The sequence below is a fragment of the Phyllobates terribilis genome, unplaced genomic scaffold (assembly GCF_046119375.1).
Source record: "Phyllobates terribilis strain yellow unplaced genomic scaffold, ASM4611937v1 Scaffold_681__1_contigs__length_830663, whole genome shotgun sequence".
NCBI classification, from domain to species: domain Eukaryota; kingdom Metazoa; phylum Chordata; class Amphibia; order Anura; family Dendrobatidae; genus Phyllobates; species Phyllobates terribilis.
Window position 1 is genome coordinate 331,193 of NW_027363441.1, and position 16,627 is coordinate 347,819.

The 16,627-nt window shown below is 42.5% G+C and overlaps 1 protein-coding gene across 1 annotated transcript; it reads right to left on the bottom strand.

Annotated features, from left to right (window-relative positions):
* Positions 1-8,089: 8,089 nt before the first annotated feature.
* LOC141235466 (microtubule-associated serine/threonine-protein kinase 3-like) lies at positions 8,090-10,513 on the bottom strand. Its single transcript, XM_073668146.1, has 8 exons — positions 10,487-10,513; positions 9,819-9,984; positions 9,614-9,712; positions 9,249-9,371; positions 8,995-9,104; positions 8,802-8,893; positions 8,246-8,405; positions 8,090-8,113 (listed from the first exon to the last, which is right to left on the bottom strand). The coding sequence occupies exons 1-8, from the start codon at positions 10,511-10,513 to the stop codon at positions 8,090-8,092; spliced, it is 801 nt and encodes a 266-aa protein (XP_073524247.1).
* Between the last annotated feature and the right edge of the window lie 6,114 nt (positions 10,514-16,627).

Consider the following 16,627-nt stretch of genomic DNA (forward strand, 5'->3'; position numbering starts at 1 on the left):
GGGAGGGTCTCAAATAGTCAGAAAAGGCTGGCAAAAGAGATCTTTAATCCACACATGTGAAGCTCATTATTCTTGGTGCCTGAACTACTTCTTAATACTTTAGGGGGACCAAACAGAATTCTTGTGGTTTGAGGGGTTGAATAATAAATGACACTCTGAATTAACTTTTAACGTTTAAAAACAAACAAAAAAAAAAAACAATATTTGCTGCAGTGCATTTCCCACTTCCAGGCTGATCTACAGTACAAATGTCACAATGCCAAGTTAATTCCGCATGTGTCAACCAGCTAAATCTGCAGGGGGTTGAATACTACTTGTAGGCACTGTATACACTGCACAGTACCACTTCTCTTGTCCTGTATACTGGGTGTAATTCTCAGTATCTGTATTATTCTGTATATTATACTGGGTGTAATTCTCAGTATCTGTATTATTCTGTATATATACACTGCACAGTGCTACTTCTCTTGTCCTGTATACTGGGTGTAATTCTCAGTATCTGTATTATTCTGTATATTATACTGGGTGTAATTCTCAGTATCTGTATTATTCTGTATATATACACTGCACAGTACCACTTCTCTTGTCCTGTATACTGGGTGTTATTCTCAGTATCTGTATTTTTCTGTATATATACACTGCCCAGTACCACTTCTCTTGTCCTGTATACTGGGTGTAATTCTCAGTATCTGTATTATTCTGTATATTATACTGGTTGTCATTCTCAATATCTGTATTATTCTGTATATTATACTGGGTGTAATTCTCAGTATCTGTATTATTCTGTATATATACACTGCACAGTACCACTTCTCTTGTCCTGTATACTGGGTGTAATTCTCAGTATCTGTATTATTCTGTATATTATACTGGGTGTCATTCTCAGTATCTGTATTATTCTGTATATTATACTGGGTGTCATTCTCAGTATCTGTATTATTCTGTATATTATACTGGGTGTAATTCTCAGTATCTGTATTATTCTGTATATATACTCTGCACAGTACCACTTCTCTTGTCCTGTATACTGGGTGTAATTCTCAGTATCTGTATTATTCTGTATATATCCACTGCACAGTACCACTTCTCTTGTCCTGTATACTGGGTGTAATTCTCAGTATCTGTATTATTCTGTATATATACACTACACAGTACCACTTCTCTTGTTCTGTATACTGGGTGTAATTCTCAGTATCTTTATTTTTCTGTATATATACACTGCACAGTACCACTTCTCTTGTCCTGTATACTGGGTGTAATTCTCAGTATCTGTATTATTCTGCATATTATACTGGGTGTAATTCTCAGTATCTGTATTATTCTGTATATTATATTGGGTGTAATTCTCAGTATCTTTATTATTCTGTATATATACTCTGCACAGTACCACTTCTCTTGTCCTGTATACTGGGTGTAATTCTCAGTATCTGTATTATTCTGTATATTATACTGGGTGTCATTCTCAGTATCTGTATTATTCTGTATATTATACTGGGTGTCATTCTCAGTATCTTTATTATTCTGTATATATACTCTGCACAGTACCACTTCTCTTGTCCTGTATACTGGGTGTCATTCTCAGTATCTGTATTATTCTGTATATACAGTATATACACTGGATAGAACCAATTCTCCTGTCCTGTATACTGGGTGTAATTCTCAGTATCTGTATTATTCTATATATTATACTGTGTGTCATTCTCAGTATCTGTATTATTCTGTATATACACACTGCACAGTACCACTTCTCTTGTCCTGTATACTGAGTGTAATTTTCAGTATCTGTATTATTCTGTAAATTATACTGGGTGTAATTCTCAGTATCTGTATTATTCTGTATATATACACTGCACAGTACCACTTCTCCTGTCCTGTATACTGGGTGTAATTCTTAGTATCTGTATTATTCTGTATATATATACTGCACAGTACCACTTCTCTTGTCCTGTATACTGGGTGTAATTCTCAGTATCTGTATTATTCTGTATATATACACTGCACAGTGCCACTTCTCTTGTCCTGTATACTGTGTGTAATTCTCAGTATCTGTATTATTCTGTATATTAAACTGGGTGTAATTCTCAGTATCTGTATTATACTGGGTGTCATTCTCAGTATCTGTATTATTCTGTATATATACACTGCACAGTACCACTTCTCTTGTCCTGTATACTGGGTGTAATTCTCAGTATCTGTATTATTCTGTATATATACAATGCACAGTACCACTTCTCTTGTCCTGTATTCTGGGTGTAATTCTCAGTATCTGTATTATTCTGTATATTATACTGGGTGTCATTCTCAGTATCTGTATTATTCTGTATATATACACTGCACAGTACCACTTCTCTTGTCCTGTATACTGGGTGTAATTCTCAGTATCTGTATTATTCTGTATATATACACTGCACAGTACCACTTCTCTTGTCCTGTATACTGGGTGTAATTCTCAGTATTTGTATTATTCTGTATATATACACTGCACAGTATCACTTCTCTTGTCCTGTATACTGGGTGTAATTCTCAGTATCTGTATTATTCTGTATATACAGTGCCTACAAGTAGTATTCAACCCCTATGTTTAATATTTTGTGGAATAACCCTTGTTTGCAATTACAGCTAATAATCGTCTTTTATAAGACCTGATCAGGCCGGCACAGGTCTGTGGAGTTATCTTGGCCCACTCCTCCATGCAGATCTTCTCCAAGTTATCTAGGTTCTTTGGGTGTCTCATGTGGACTTTATTCTTGAGCTCCTTCCACAAGTTTTCAATTGGGTTAAGGTCAGGAGACTGACTAGGCCACTCCAACACCTTGACTTTTTCCCTCTTGAACCAGGCCTTGATTTTCTTGGCTGTGTGCTTTGGGTCGTTGTCTTTTGGAAGATGAAATTACGACCCATCTTAAGATCCTTGATGGAGGAGCGGAGGTTCTTGACCAAAATCTCCAGGTAGGCCGTGCTATCCATCTTCCCATGGATGCGGACCAGATGGCCAGGCCCCTTGGCTGAGAAACAGCCCCACAGCATGATGCTGCCACCACCATGCTTGACTGTAGGGATGGTATTCTTGGGGTCGTATGCAGTGCCATCCAGTCTCCAAACGTCACGTGTGTGGTTGGCACCAAAGATCTCGATCTTGGTCTCATCAGACCATAGAACCTTGAACCAGTCTGTCTCAGAGTCCTCCAAGTGATCATGAGCAAACTGTAGACGAGCCTTGACATGACACTTTGAAAGTAAAGGTACCTTACGGGCTCGTCTGGAACGGAGACCATTGCGGTGGAGTACGTTACTTATGGTATTGACTGAAACCAATGTCCCCACTACCATGAGATCTTCCCGGAGCTCCTTCCTTGTTGTCCTTGGGTTAGCCTTGACTCTTTGGACAAGCCTGGCCTCGGCACGGGAGGACACTTTCAAAGGCTGTCCAGGCCGTGGAAGGCTAACAGTAGTTCCATAAGCCTTCCACTTACGGATGATGCTCCCAACAGTGGAGACAGGTAGGCCCAACTCCTTGGAAAGGGTTTTGTACCCCTTGCCAGCCTTGTGACCCTCCACGATCTTGTCTCTGATGGCCTTGGAATGCTCCTTTGTCTTTCCCATGTTGACCATGTCTGAGTGCTGTTCACAAGTTTGGGGAGGGTCTCAAATAGTCAGAAAAGGCTGGCAAAAGAGATCTTTAATCCACACATGTGAAGCTCATTATTCTTGGTGCCTGAACTACTTCTTAATACTTTAGGGGGACCAAACAGAATTCTTGTGGTTTGAGGGGTTGAATAATAAATGACACTCTGAATTAACTTTTAACGTTTAAAAACAAACAAAAAAAAAAAACAATATTTGCTGCAGTGCATTTCCCACTTCCAGGCTGATCTACAGTACAAATGTCACAATGCCAAGTTAATTCCGCATGTGTCAACCAGCTAAATCTGCAGGGGGTTGAATACTACTTGTAGGCACTGTATACACTGCACAGTACCACTTCTCTTGTCCTGTATACTGGGTGTAATTCTCAGTATCTGTATTATTCTGTATATTATACTGGGTGTCATTCTCAGTATCTGTATTATTCTGTATATATACACTGCACAGTGCTACTTCTCTTGTCCTGTATACTGGGTGTAATTCTCAGTATCTGTATTATTCTGTATATTATACTGGGTGTAATTCTCAGTATCTGTATTATTCTGTATATTATACTGGGTGTAATTCTCAGTATCTGTATTATGCTGGGTGTCATTCTCAGTATCTGTATTATTCTGTATATATACACTGCACAGTACCACTTCTCTTGTCCTGTATACTGGGTGTAATTCTCAGTATCTGTATTATTCTGTATATTATACTGGGTGTAATTCTCAGTATCTGTATTATTCTGTATATATACACTGCACAGTACCACTTCTCTTGTTCTGTATACTGGGTGTAATTCTCAGTATCTGTATTATTCTGTATATATACACTGCACAGTGCCACTTCTCTTGTCCTGTATACTGGGTGTAATTCTCAGTATCTGTATTATTCTGTATATTATACTGGGTGTAATTCTCAGTATCTGTATTATACTGGGTGTCATTCTCATTATCTGTATTATTCTGTATATATACACTGCACAGTACCACTTCTCCTGCCCTGTATACTGGGTGTAATTCTCAGTATCTGTATTAATCTGTATATATATACTGCACAGTACCACTTCTCTTGTCCTGTATACTGGGTGTAATTCTCAGTATCTGTATTATTCTGTATACATATGTGTCACCCTGGCCTTGATGCCACAAGTGTAAATAAAGCTGTGTCTGAGAGCAAGGGGGAGGTTCTCTAGTCAGGGGAACATAAGCATGCAATGCCTCCTGTCTCAGGCCAGTAGGGGGAGCAGGCTGCCCCTATAAAAGCTGGTACTGAGGACAGGGTTAGGGAGAACTTGATGGCCTGTCTCAGGACTGAGACTTGTCCCAGAGCAGAGCAGGGACAGACAGTTGTATTGCACCTAAGAGGAAGTGTGGCAGGAGGAGAGCCACAAGCCAGAGACAAGAGGCGAAGAGAGCCTGTCTTGGCAGATAAAGGACTTAATTTACCAGACTTTGGTGTCTGAGGCTGGAAGGATTCCACATCCCCCAGCAGATAACCAGTCCGCAAGGGACTGTATATTCCTTGGCCTAAGAAGCCTGGAGGCCCTGCCACAACCGAAGGGACCAGTAAAGCCGTACAAGGTTGGGAGCAGAAAGGAACCCACGTCGCAGGCCATACAGGCGAGAATACACGGAAAGCTCGGAAACGTGGGCTGTTACCCTATAACGAGGAGATAGCCAGAAGGAGCACAGAAAGCACGGTAGGCCTACACCCTCACCCTGACCAGGGCCAATTTCCCTGTTGCTCTCAGACATCCAGGTCCCCTCCTAGCTGGGACTGTTTGTGGGTCAATTTACCTGTTCTAGTAAAGACCCTGGACTGCAACCTGTTGCCTGCGTGCTCCTTGCTCCTCCAGCACTATCAGCACCGGGACTCTCACTACCATCACTCCCAACATCCACTGCACTGCCCTGGGGCTGCACTCTTCCCGTGGGGAGTCACACCATCCCAGCTGCATACATCATCAGCCCCAGCGGTCTGCCTTGCAGCGGCGGTTCCTAATGACCGCAAATCCACGGGTGGCGTAGTCGGACATAATCATCAGCACATAACGGACTACCACTGGCCTGACCACCCTGAGCCACGGAACCGGGTTGCCACTACTACTCCCACCGTTTCCCTATTGCCCGGATCTGAGTGCCCCACGGCCCAGGGGGCGAGTCACATACACTGCACAGTACCACTTCTCTTGTCCTGTATACTGGGTGTAATTCTCAGTATCTGTATTATTCTGTATGTATACACTGCCCAGTACCACTTCTCTTGTCCTGTATACTGGGTGTAATTCTCAGTATCTGTATTATTCTGTATATATACACTGCACAGTACCACTTCTCTGGTCCTGTATACTGGGTGTAATTCTCAGTATCTGTATTATTCTGTATATATACACTGCACAGTACCACTTCTCTTGTCCTGTATACTGGGTGTCATTCTCAGTATCTGTATTATTCTGTATATATACACTGCACAGTATCACTTCTCTTGTCCTGTATACTGGGTGTAATTCTCAGTATCTGTATTATTCTGTATATATACACTGCACAGTACCACTTCTCTTGTCCTGTATACTGGGTGTAATTCTCAGTATCTGTATTATTCTGTATATATACACTGCACAGTACCACTTCTCTTGTCCTGTATACTGGGTGTCATTCTCAGTATCTCTATTATTCTGTATATATACACTGCACAGTACCACTTCTCTTGTCCTGTATACTGGGTGTAATTCTCAGTATCTGTATTATTCTGTATATATACACTGCACAGTACCACTTCTCCTGTTCTGCTGAAGAAGAGGTGGCATTGGCTTTGGGGAGGGTCAGTACTGATGGGTTTATCATTTTCTATGTCTACAATCCTATGGTTAAATAAAAATTAATCCTGAACAACTTGTTTAAAGGGGTTATCTGAAGGTTGGAAATTGTCCTCTATCATTGGGATATGGAATAATTTTCTGATTGCTGGGGGTCCAACAGCCGGGACCCCCACTGTTTCCGAGAACCAGGGATCTGAAGAGCTCTGGGTGAATGGAGCGGTAGTCGATCATTCGCACTGCAGCTCCATTCACACGTGGCTTAATAAACATCCCCTATAATGGAGTGGTGAGGGGCATGAACAAGAAAGCAAAATGTGCTGAACTTTTCATTGTGCCTCAATGGGATGAGGGGGGCGGTGATGTGGTATGTGGGCTGGTGGGGTTTGTGTGACAGGCGTGCTTTTTCATTTTTCATCTCAGTCCAGCCCTGATTATATATATATATATATATATATATATATATATATATATATAAATATATATATATATATAAAAATGCTTTTAAAAGCAGAAGTGTTAATATGTATTTTTTATCGCTTAGCAGAATGCAGAGTGAAGTTTGATAGATATAAGAAAATCTCAATAAATATAGAAGTTGTTTTTTTTTTTATTAGAGATAGGGTAGAAGGATAAGGGATGAACAAAATCAGGGACAGAATCAGTAGACAAAATCATAGTCAGGAAGAAATCGGGGTCAGATACCAGGTGATCAGTAAAAAAGCCAAGTCAGGCGAGCAGTTTGGATACAGCGGACCCTGGTGACAGAGGCATTACTGAAACAAGTCCGGGTAGAGGTGTTACAGTTAGAAGGCCATAGGTAGATGGTGAAGGTCCTTCTTTACAGGTCCAGCAGTGATGGTGGATCGGCTGTACTCCGCCAGATGCGGAGCTTTTCCGTCTTTTAGATGACACTTGGGCAACAGCGACAGCATGCAAATGCACGAGCTGCCCTGGATAGTCCACGCCGGCAGGATGATAAGATCCGGCGGAAGATGGAACCTAAGAGAAGAGAAATACATACAATGTAAGTGATGGGACTCCATATTACATGATGCTACTGTGCGGTCAGTGTGGCCGGCCGGCCGGACAGCAGAGGAATCTTATTCACACAGATGTCCGGGGTCATTGTCAGCCATCATACATGTGACAATCCCATCACTGACAGATGACATCTGCTCCCCATGACTTATTCTCATCACTAACATCACACAACATGGAGATGATTCTCACACTTACCTCGTCTCTTTTTTCCCTTTTTCCCATTTTCTGAGTTTTGTTGGTCTATACTCAGATTCATTTCAGATTTTCTTTCCTCTTCAGTTGGAAATTCTGATCAGAAAGTAAAAAAAACTCAGTAAAGAAATATTCTTATAGGATCTGCTTTGTGTACTGTATATAGAAGAATTGTTCTAGTCCTGTCCCCTATAGTCCTGATAATCTGGCATTACATTATTTTAGGGCAGAATAAGTCCTATATACCGTTCATGACCTAATCTGAGGGGCATTAGATGTATCACTGATATGGAGCAGTAAGCGCCCTGTGTGCCGCCACGTGGTGCATCACTAATGAGCGATATTCTACTATAGGAGACGATGTCTCCTTATATTGAAGTGAGTTCCTGGATGCTAAAACGTATTTTACAGAATCCATGAAAACAATTCCTGGATAAAATGAAGGAAATAGAAATACAGTATGGGCCCATGGAAAACATAATTGGGATCCATGAAACCTGGACAACATAGGAGACCTAATACAGAAAAACCAAATATTTGAGCCTTGAAGTCAACATTCACCTTTTGATGCTGTACATACATACCTGATGATGGGGACGAGGATGACAAGCTGTTTATAGCATTGTCGCTATCAGATTCAGAAAGCGATTCTTTCTGCCTGTCAGGAAGAATCAGGGGGTCGGACCAGAAGACCCAGGAGGTAACTTCTAACTCTCCCATTCTATGATTTAAGAAAAACATGTAAATCACAAGTCAATGCAGAATAAAAGGGGTGGTCTCACTAGAAGAACACCGACTAGAGGGCCTAATAGGACATATGACAGTCATAGTGAGGAAGGTTTTATGCTCCAATCTACCTTCTATGGATCAGAGCGAAAAACAACTAGCAATAATGGCTGGCATGTAATACTACATCTCTCCTACAGTATGGGCAGCTCTAATACGTGTGAATGGCTGCAATTATGGGCTATTATCACCAACGGTTTCTGAAGCCAAAAGCACAATGACCGCTAATCATTGAGGCTGAATTTGATATTATGGTATTTATGTCCTATATTATGTGTTGTGCATATATATCAGCCTGGAACTCCCATTAATGACCCCATAATCTACTCACATTTCTGAGATATTTGTATTGGTTGCTGGCGTACACTCTGGAGGAGACTTCTGGTCCTCATCATTCATCTTTCTGGTAGTGATGGTACAGAGCTAAACATGGACAAAAACAAGATATGAAATACTTTTTTTTACTTTTAGAGGTCTTTTTTGTTTCACATATTTTGGATTTATTACGTACATACGGTACTTACTTTAGAAAGCCTTTCAGAAGAAGATGTAAAATTTTGGAAGTCAAGGTTCTCATTGTTCACACTTGTACCCTCCTCATCCTCTGAGACCGAATGGTCTATTTCAGAGTGATCTACAAAAGTAATGAAGTATTATTAGAGGTTGTTAGTATAAAACAGGCATCATTTATCACAATATTAGTGGGTACTGATTATTACATTTTATGGAAGACAAGACAAACAGCCGCTTAGTCTAGATGATGTCTTCTTCTACTTACCGATAAATAAGCTGTTGTCCACATCTGAGGCAAGCTGAGGAATGTACTCTGGCTTCTGACTTAGAAGGTTGTTAAAATCTAAGTCACTCAGGAATGGATGACTCTTGATCTCAAGTGATCCTCCTGGAAAAAGAACAAAACAAAAGTGATGTGGACATTGTCAGAGATTGCTTCACATCTGAACAGTTTAACTTAATCTGAATTAATGACATAACTGAGTCAACATGAAGGAAGAAGACTGAAAGTCATAGTGTGGAGAACTAGAAATGGACAATCTGATAGAGAAGTGTTGATCCTCAAGGACATGAGTGATAAGTGTGATAGGTGAATATTAATACTAATATGAATAGTATTATATCTCTTACCTGTCCCAAGTCTATCTGCAGGATTTGTTCTGAGCAGCTCAGTAATCAGGTTCTGTGCATTGGGAGTAGGAGCGGAATTACAATCCCAAATTATGTCACCTGTTATACAGAAAATAAAATCTCTTTACTGGACTGTAAGCTAAAGCAAAGTAAACACCTAAACCAATGTAACTGATCAAAGCAATGGTCGGATCATTCCACTTACCAATGACAATCCTGTCATAAAGCTCAGCTACAGAATCTCCATCAAATGGTACAGATCCCGTGAGAAATTTATGTAGGATTATCCCCATTGACCACCAGTCAACAGGTCTTCCATAGCCTTCTTTCAGGATGACCTCTGGGGCGATGTAATATGGGGTGCCACATAACTGGAAAACAACAGAAGATAGAGATGAAAATGATAAAATGATTATTATAACACGTTCTCGCCATAAAAACACAATGACAAAAGATAAAATATCAATGGAAACGTTCTCTAGAAATGAAGAATGTAGAGAAGACACAATAGTGTGATGAGATTTGTAAAGAAAAAAAAACATATGCCAAAGGCAAGGTGAACAGATGGGGTATATTAGTTAACCAAATACCAAAGCAAAACAAAGAAAACCCCTTAAAATATAATCTTTAATAGCTACATTTAAAAGCACCCATATCAATATATGAAGACAAAATCCATAAAATGTACAATATATGGGTAGTGGGATAAACGTAGGATAATTGACATGCAGGCTTGCCCTAGAGATCCCAAATGGGCTGAGATCCCGCCTGCCAGTGGAGGTTGACACCCTAGCTAATCGGTTTGGCGCCCCCGCTCCACATCGGCACACCCTCCGTGACCCTATCCATCCCTAGACAGACATACACATATACAGATAATGATGAAAGGCAGACAGTCATGTTGCTGCTAACATGCTGAATGAAACAAAGGCAATATTCAATGTATCAATTATATGGAAACAGGGAAGCTGATATAATGTAGTTCCACCAGTACAGAGAGCGATATCAAATGCACCAATCTATACACAATTCAGTATGATATATAAACCATCATTCAGAAGCCTATTATAGATACATAAAGTACATTAGTGCTGGCAATTACGGGCAACAAGAACAATATTATAAAAGCACGTGTGCTCAATTAACGGTAAACATAGGAACATAAATATGTCCAAAGTAGTAATAAGTCACCTATATAATGACATTGAGCATGAAGATAATAGTCTAGGACAGACGGTATATATAGACAACCTCATAACCACCCTGGCTAATCTATAGTCAGGACTGATCTACACAGGACACGTCCAAATGTTGGGACCGAGCATTATCCAGTGTGCGAATTACAAAAAAAGTTGCCAAAAAAGCATTTTAGTCAGCAGTAACCAGAGGACTTATCTGTAAATTGTCCCAACACGTTTCTCCCCCTCCTAATTTGGGGTTCATCAGGGGATCATATTAGGAGATAGCCACAATGAGTCAGTGGACAGACGCGGGAGATAAATACACCCCGATCGGAGAATACTGCTGCCGCCACATTTTATGGATTTTGTCTTTATATATTGATATGGGTGCTTTTAAATGTATCTATTAAAAGTTATATTTAAGATCTTTCTTTGCTTTGGTCCTTGGAGATTTGTAAAGAACAATCTAAATTCCTGTAAGTGTTACCCACCTCACGGTCCAGGAACTCCCTGGTGATGTCCTCCGCTAATTCCTTGTAGGTGTTGGTTTTTGGTATCATGACACCAACTTTTGAAATCCCAAAATCGGTAACTTTTATGTGTCCAGCAGATGTAATCAGGAGGCTGTGGAAGAGAAGATGGTTTTAGCCTCACAGACCGTATGATAATAAATGATAACTTCCCCCCTTTATTATACTACGAGGGGCACTTACTTATCCGGCTTCAGGTCTCTGTGCACCACACCGTAGCTATGGAGGTATTCCACAGCAAGAACCGCTTCTCCAAAGTATAAGCGGGCCAAGGGGACAGATAGAGGACCCCTGGTGCTTAGGAGGGTCTCACAGTCGCCACCTATAGAAGAAAGGAAATATGACCGGTGAGTGGTTTATACAGCAGATCACCATGATGTATAATGGGAAGTGAGCAGAGACATTGGGATAGGAGAGAATATAAACAGATATAATGTATAGTGCACATAATATTAGTCTGAATCGATGGAGAAATGTCCTCCATGTAACTAATAACATAAAGTGATGTCACATCTCGTCTACAGCTGGAGATACTGACATGCTCAGTGCGGACTTACAGGGAGATCACACAGACTGTGGCGGACAGAGAAATCTCAGGGCCCCATAGCAAAAGTTCTAACTGCACGCCCCTTCAAAAAAAAACCCTTATTGAAGTCAATCGATGTTCTCAACAGCAATACACCTTTTATAGCCATTTTAGCGTATGATGCTCCCAAAAATGCCCCCACCCACAGACTGAGTTAGATATCCCCACAGTGAAATCTTAATCCAGTTTCACCTTACAGATATGATGTAGCACCTGTCTATAATGTCCCCACTCAGTATGAGGCCAGTCACAGCCCCCTACTTAGTATAATGGCGCCCAAACCCCCCCCTACTTAATATAATGGCCCCCATAGCCCCTCAGACAATATAATGGTCTCCACCACTGCCAATCAGTATGATGGCCCCCAAAGCCAATCAAACAGAATTAGGATCCCCACACAGAATAAGGACCCCCACTGCACACCATTCAATATGAGGACCCCCAGGGGGTGTAGGGGCATGTACAGTCACCAACTCAATATAGCGGCATTCACAGTCCCCCATAGCCCCACACACGGCACACCATTCAGTATTATGGTACCCACAACCCTCAATTCTCAGTATTATGGCTTCCACCAATCTCACAACTCAGTATTATGCCCCCACCAGCCCAACAACTAAGTATAATTGCTCTCACCAGCCCCACCACTCAGTATTATGGCCCTCAGCAGCCCCACCACTCAGTGTTATTGCCCCCAACAGTCCCTCCACTTAGTAGTAAGGCACACAATAGCCCCACTACTCAGTATTATGGCCCCCACCAGCCTCAAGACTCAGTATTATGGCGCTCACCAGCCCCACCACTCATTGTTACGGCCCCTACCAGCCCCACCACTTAGTAGTAAGGCACCCACCACTCAGTACTACCACCTCCACCAGCCCCACCTCTCAGTATTATGGCCCCCACCAGCATCAACACTCAGTATTATCGCTCTCACCAACCCCACTACTCAGAATTATGGCCCTTATTAGCCCCACCACTCAGTGTTATGGCCCCCACCAGCCCCACCACTTAGTAGTAAGGCACCCACCAGCCCCACCACTCAGTACTATAGCCCCCACCAGCCCTACCTCTCAGTATTATGACCCCCACCACTACTTAGTGTTATGGCCCCCACCAGCCTCACCACTTAGAATTATCGCCCTCACCAGCCTCACCACTCAGTATTATGGCCACAACCAGCCCTACCACTCAGCATATGGTCTCCACCTGCCCCATCACTCAGTGTTATGGCCCCCACCAGCCCCACCTGTGCAGTGTAAGTACTGAGACTCCACACTACAGATGCAATATTGTGGCGTCATCGAAGAACCTGCAGTACACGGAGTCTCGGACCCATCTGCGGAGGCTGAATGGTGGATTTAGGAACCTTTGGCTCCCTGATCCACCATTGTTTTCATCGGTATTCATATTCTGACAATGTGAATACCACTGAAATTGTGATGACAGGTGGTGGAATGGGGCCCAGTGCCGAGCGGTGCCAGGCCCGATCTGACTCACTGGCACCATAGCACTGCTGCACACAGATCAATGAATTTCCAGGCATCTTGGTAATAGAAAACCTACAGTAAATGCACTGTGAGGATGTAACTGTCCTAATTTTCCTAATTATATGAGCAGTGATAAGATGTAAGCAGACATGGGCTGAATATACTACAATATACATGTCCTACCTCCTACATACTCCATGACCATACACAGGTGAGATTTCGTTGGAAAGGAGCAGAGCATGGAGACCACGAAGGGACAATCAGCGAATGTTAGGATGTCCCTCTCCAGAAAGGCCAATGCCACTCTTTTTGGAGTGTTCAGGTTTCGCTTGAACATTTTCTTCAAAGCAAAGATCTGGTGTGAGTCTTTATGGTGCGCTAAGTAGACGGCACTGGAGAGAAAGAGAATCAATGGTTAGAATGAATCTTTACTACAAGAACATCTATAGAAGTCATTATATAATGTTTTGTACTAATGTTTAATGCTAGAAGTCTGTCCGTCACTGGAAGTCCATGTCTAGAATTTGATAAAAGATCACTACATAGATCACCTATGGGAGGTGTCCACAATGCCACGTCCGCCGGAGCCCTCACCCAGGTCACATTACAGATGAGAGAATCTACTGAAATTATTCTTGGGCAGATTCACTACATTTGACCAGTAGATACGATTCAGTGCAAATAAAAGTTGGCCCAAATTAAAAGTGCTCCAATTGCCATAACATGACGTTAATTATGCTCCCGCATACCCCAAGACATAACAACATAGCGAAGGAGCTACAAAAAATGAAACCCATTATAGCCACTTGTCCTCTGTGCCAGTCTTTATTGCTGAGACCAGTGAGTAGACTCACATGGTCATGGTGGAGGATGGGGGGTGCAGATGTCATTGATGAAATTTCGTGTCACCCCCTCACTTGACCATGTGTTGCCAATTACTCTTATCAGTTCGCTAATGGATTCCGAAAAGAACAGACCGGTGCGGAGGAGGGGGAAGCTCTGATGGGGGTGGCAGTGTAAGAACAGATGAGGGTCTAGGACAGGCAGGTGTAATATATTATTCTATTTTAATCCCTTTCCTTAACAGTTTGTTTTCCTACAGATCATATAATTTCCCTATGATAACACTGAAGGGCAGAGCACAGAGTCTGGAGCATTGTCATTGGGAACCTTGAGAAACGTGGATTATGCCAACAGAAAACTCACCCAAAACTTCCACTGCTGATCAGTTTGGATGTCCCATAGTCGCTCTTATGCGGCTGTCTTGACGGGGTCAATGATTTGATCACGCTCTATAAAAGAATAAGAAATTATATAAAGATATAGAAGCTGCTGGAAAAAAGCTCTAGATGCAAAAACGTCTCCCTTCTGTCATCTCCTCTTAGAATAGAGACATCCCATGGTTATATGGGGACAATACTGGACGTGTCATTCCCACCCCATAATCTGGTGATACACCGACATCTCTCTCCATGATACTTACACCGTCAGATTGTTGGATCTCCGGGATCTCACAGATTCTACTGTCAGCATACGCCAACACAGTTGTTTCTAAAAGAGTGAAAAAATTATGAAGAAATAAAATGTATTAGACGATATTAATCCTACATATATATTACAACAATATAACTCAGACATGACAAGATGTCTGTAAATGGGAATAATACTTATTATATAGGGATTCCAAATATGTGAACGTACGGCGCATCCATGAATAAATGTAATGGAAATGATGGAGGACCCCCCAATGATCACATGAATGAGGACCCCCCCACCCTCGCTGTACATGTGAGTGATGGTAAGAGAGCTGAAGCATAGGAGCAATATGCAGATTATCCTGGAAGTGCACTGGGGGCGTGTCACAGTATGGATTTCTTCTTCCACGCCCCCAGTGCACTTCCATGCTGATTTGTATACGGCTTCTACATTAGATTTCCCTTGACTGAGACATTGGTTTTCTGCAAAAAATTATTACAGAGAAATGGCCAGTACAGTCATACCACAATATGCAAAAATGTGCTGACAGGCTCCCATTACACAGAATATACAGAGTAAATGTAAGATTATTCCCTGTTCTGTATAATATCTGGATATTTCTTGTAGGAGGTCGGGTGATCGGCTTACCTGTAGTCAGATCGCTGTTCAGTCCCGGGATTAGATTTTGCTCGTCTTTGGTGTCGCCTTCTGCTGTTTCCTGATAGATATAATATATATATAATTAACATGTGGAACCTTACACTAAATCATCACATAGATAAATCAGGAAGGACTAAACCTGCATTTACAGATGCAGCCAATTGTAACTGTACAAATCAGACGTGTGCTAGAGAAGATGACGGCTCCTTACCAGGCGTTCCAATGAGCGAGCCGGACGCTCCAGTACACACAGGACTTTTTCGGCCAGGTCTTTAATAAAAGCCAAATCTCCATATTGAGATCTTTCTTCAGCCTAAAAAGAGGAAAAGAAACAAAAAGGAAAATTTTGAGATGAGAAAGGTCACAATGGAGGAGGCCGCCATTGTATGTGACATTTGCTCCTCTCTGCAGATACAATAACTCTGGGGACTCATCGTGTTTTATATTGGAGGAAAGAAACTTCTATCCCACCATTATCTATAATATAACCAGGGATGGGTCCTTCTTTCAGAAGCCGCTATAGACTGCGCAAGCGCACTGTACGAACACATCCACACCGGGAGGAGGACGGGGATGGAGGAGGAGTGTGGTGCCAGAAATAGAGGTATGCGTCATTTCATCATGGCTATGGGGGGTCTCCTGCTAAAAGTGGGGAGGCTATGGAGGCAGTGGCGTACCGCCAATGGCGGCAGGCCACGCCACTGCTATGGGGCCCGTGAGCCGGGGGGGGGCCCATAGCAGTCGCCTGCACCGTGTATGCCCCGCAGCGGGGCCCTTGCAACAGGCTCCGCTCCCAGGCCCGGCGTTAGCACCCGGGCAAGTGTCGGGTCCCTGAGCAGGCGGGGGGCCCCGCTCCGCTCAGGGCCCCGGCACAATACTTACCTCTCCCCGTGCCTCCGCAGCTCCGGTGTCTTCCGCGTCCTGTGCTGTGACGTCTCAGGTTAGAGGGTGGGATGACGTCTTTCCACCACACCCTCTGCTGAGCAGTCACAGTGCAGAGCGGGAAGACAGCGACGCTGAGGAGTCCAGAGCAGAGCAGCGGCAGCAGGTGAGGTGAGTATGTCATTTTTTTTTTTTTTTAATGTATGGAG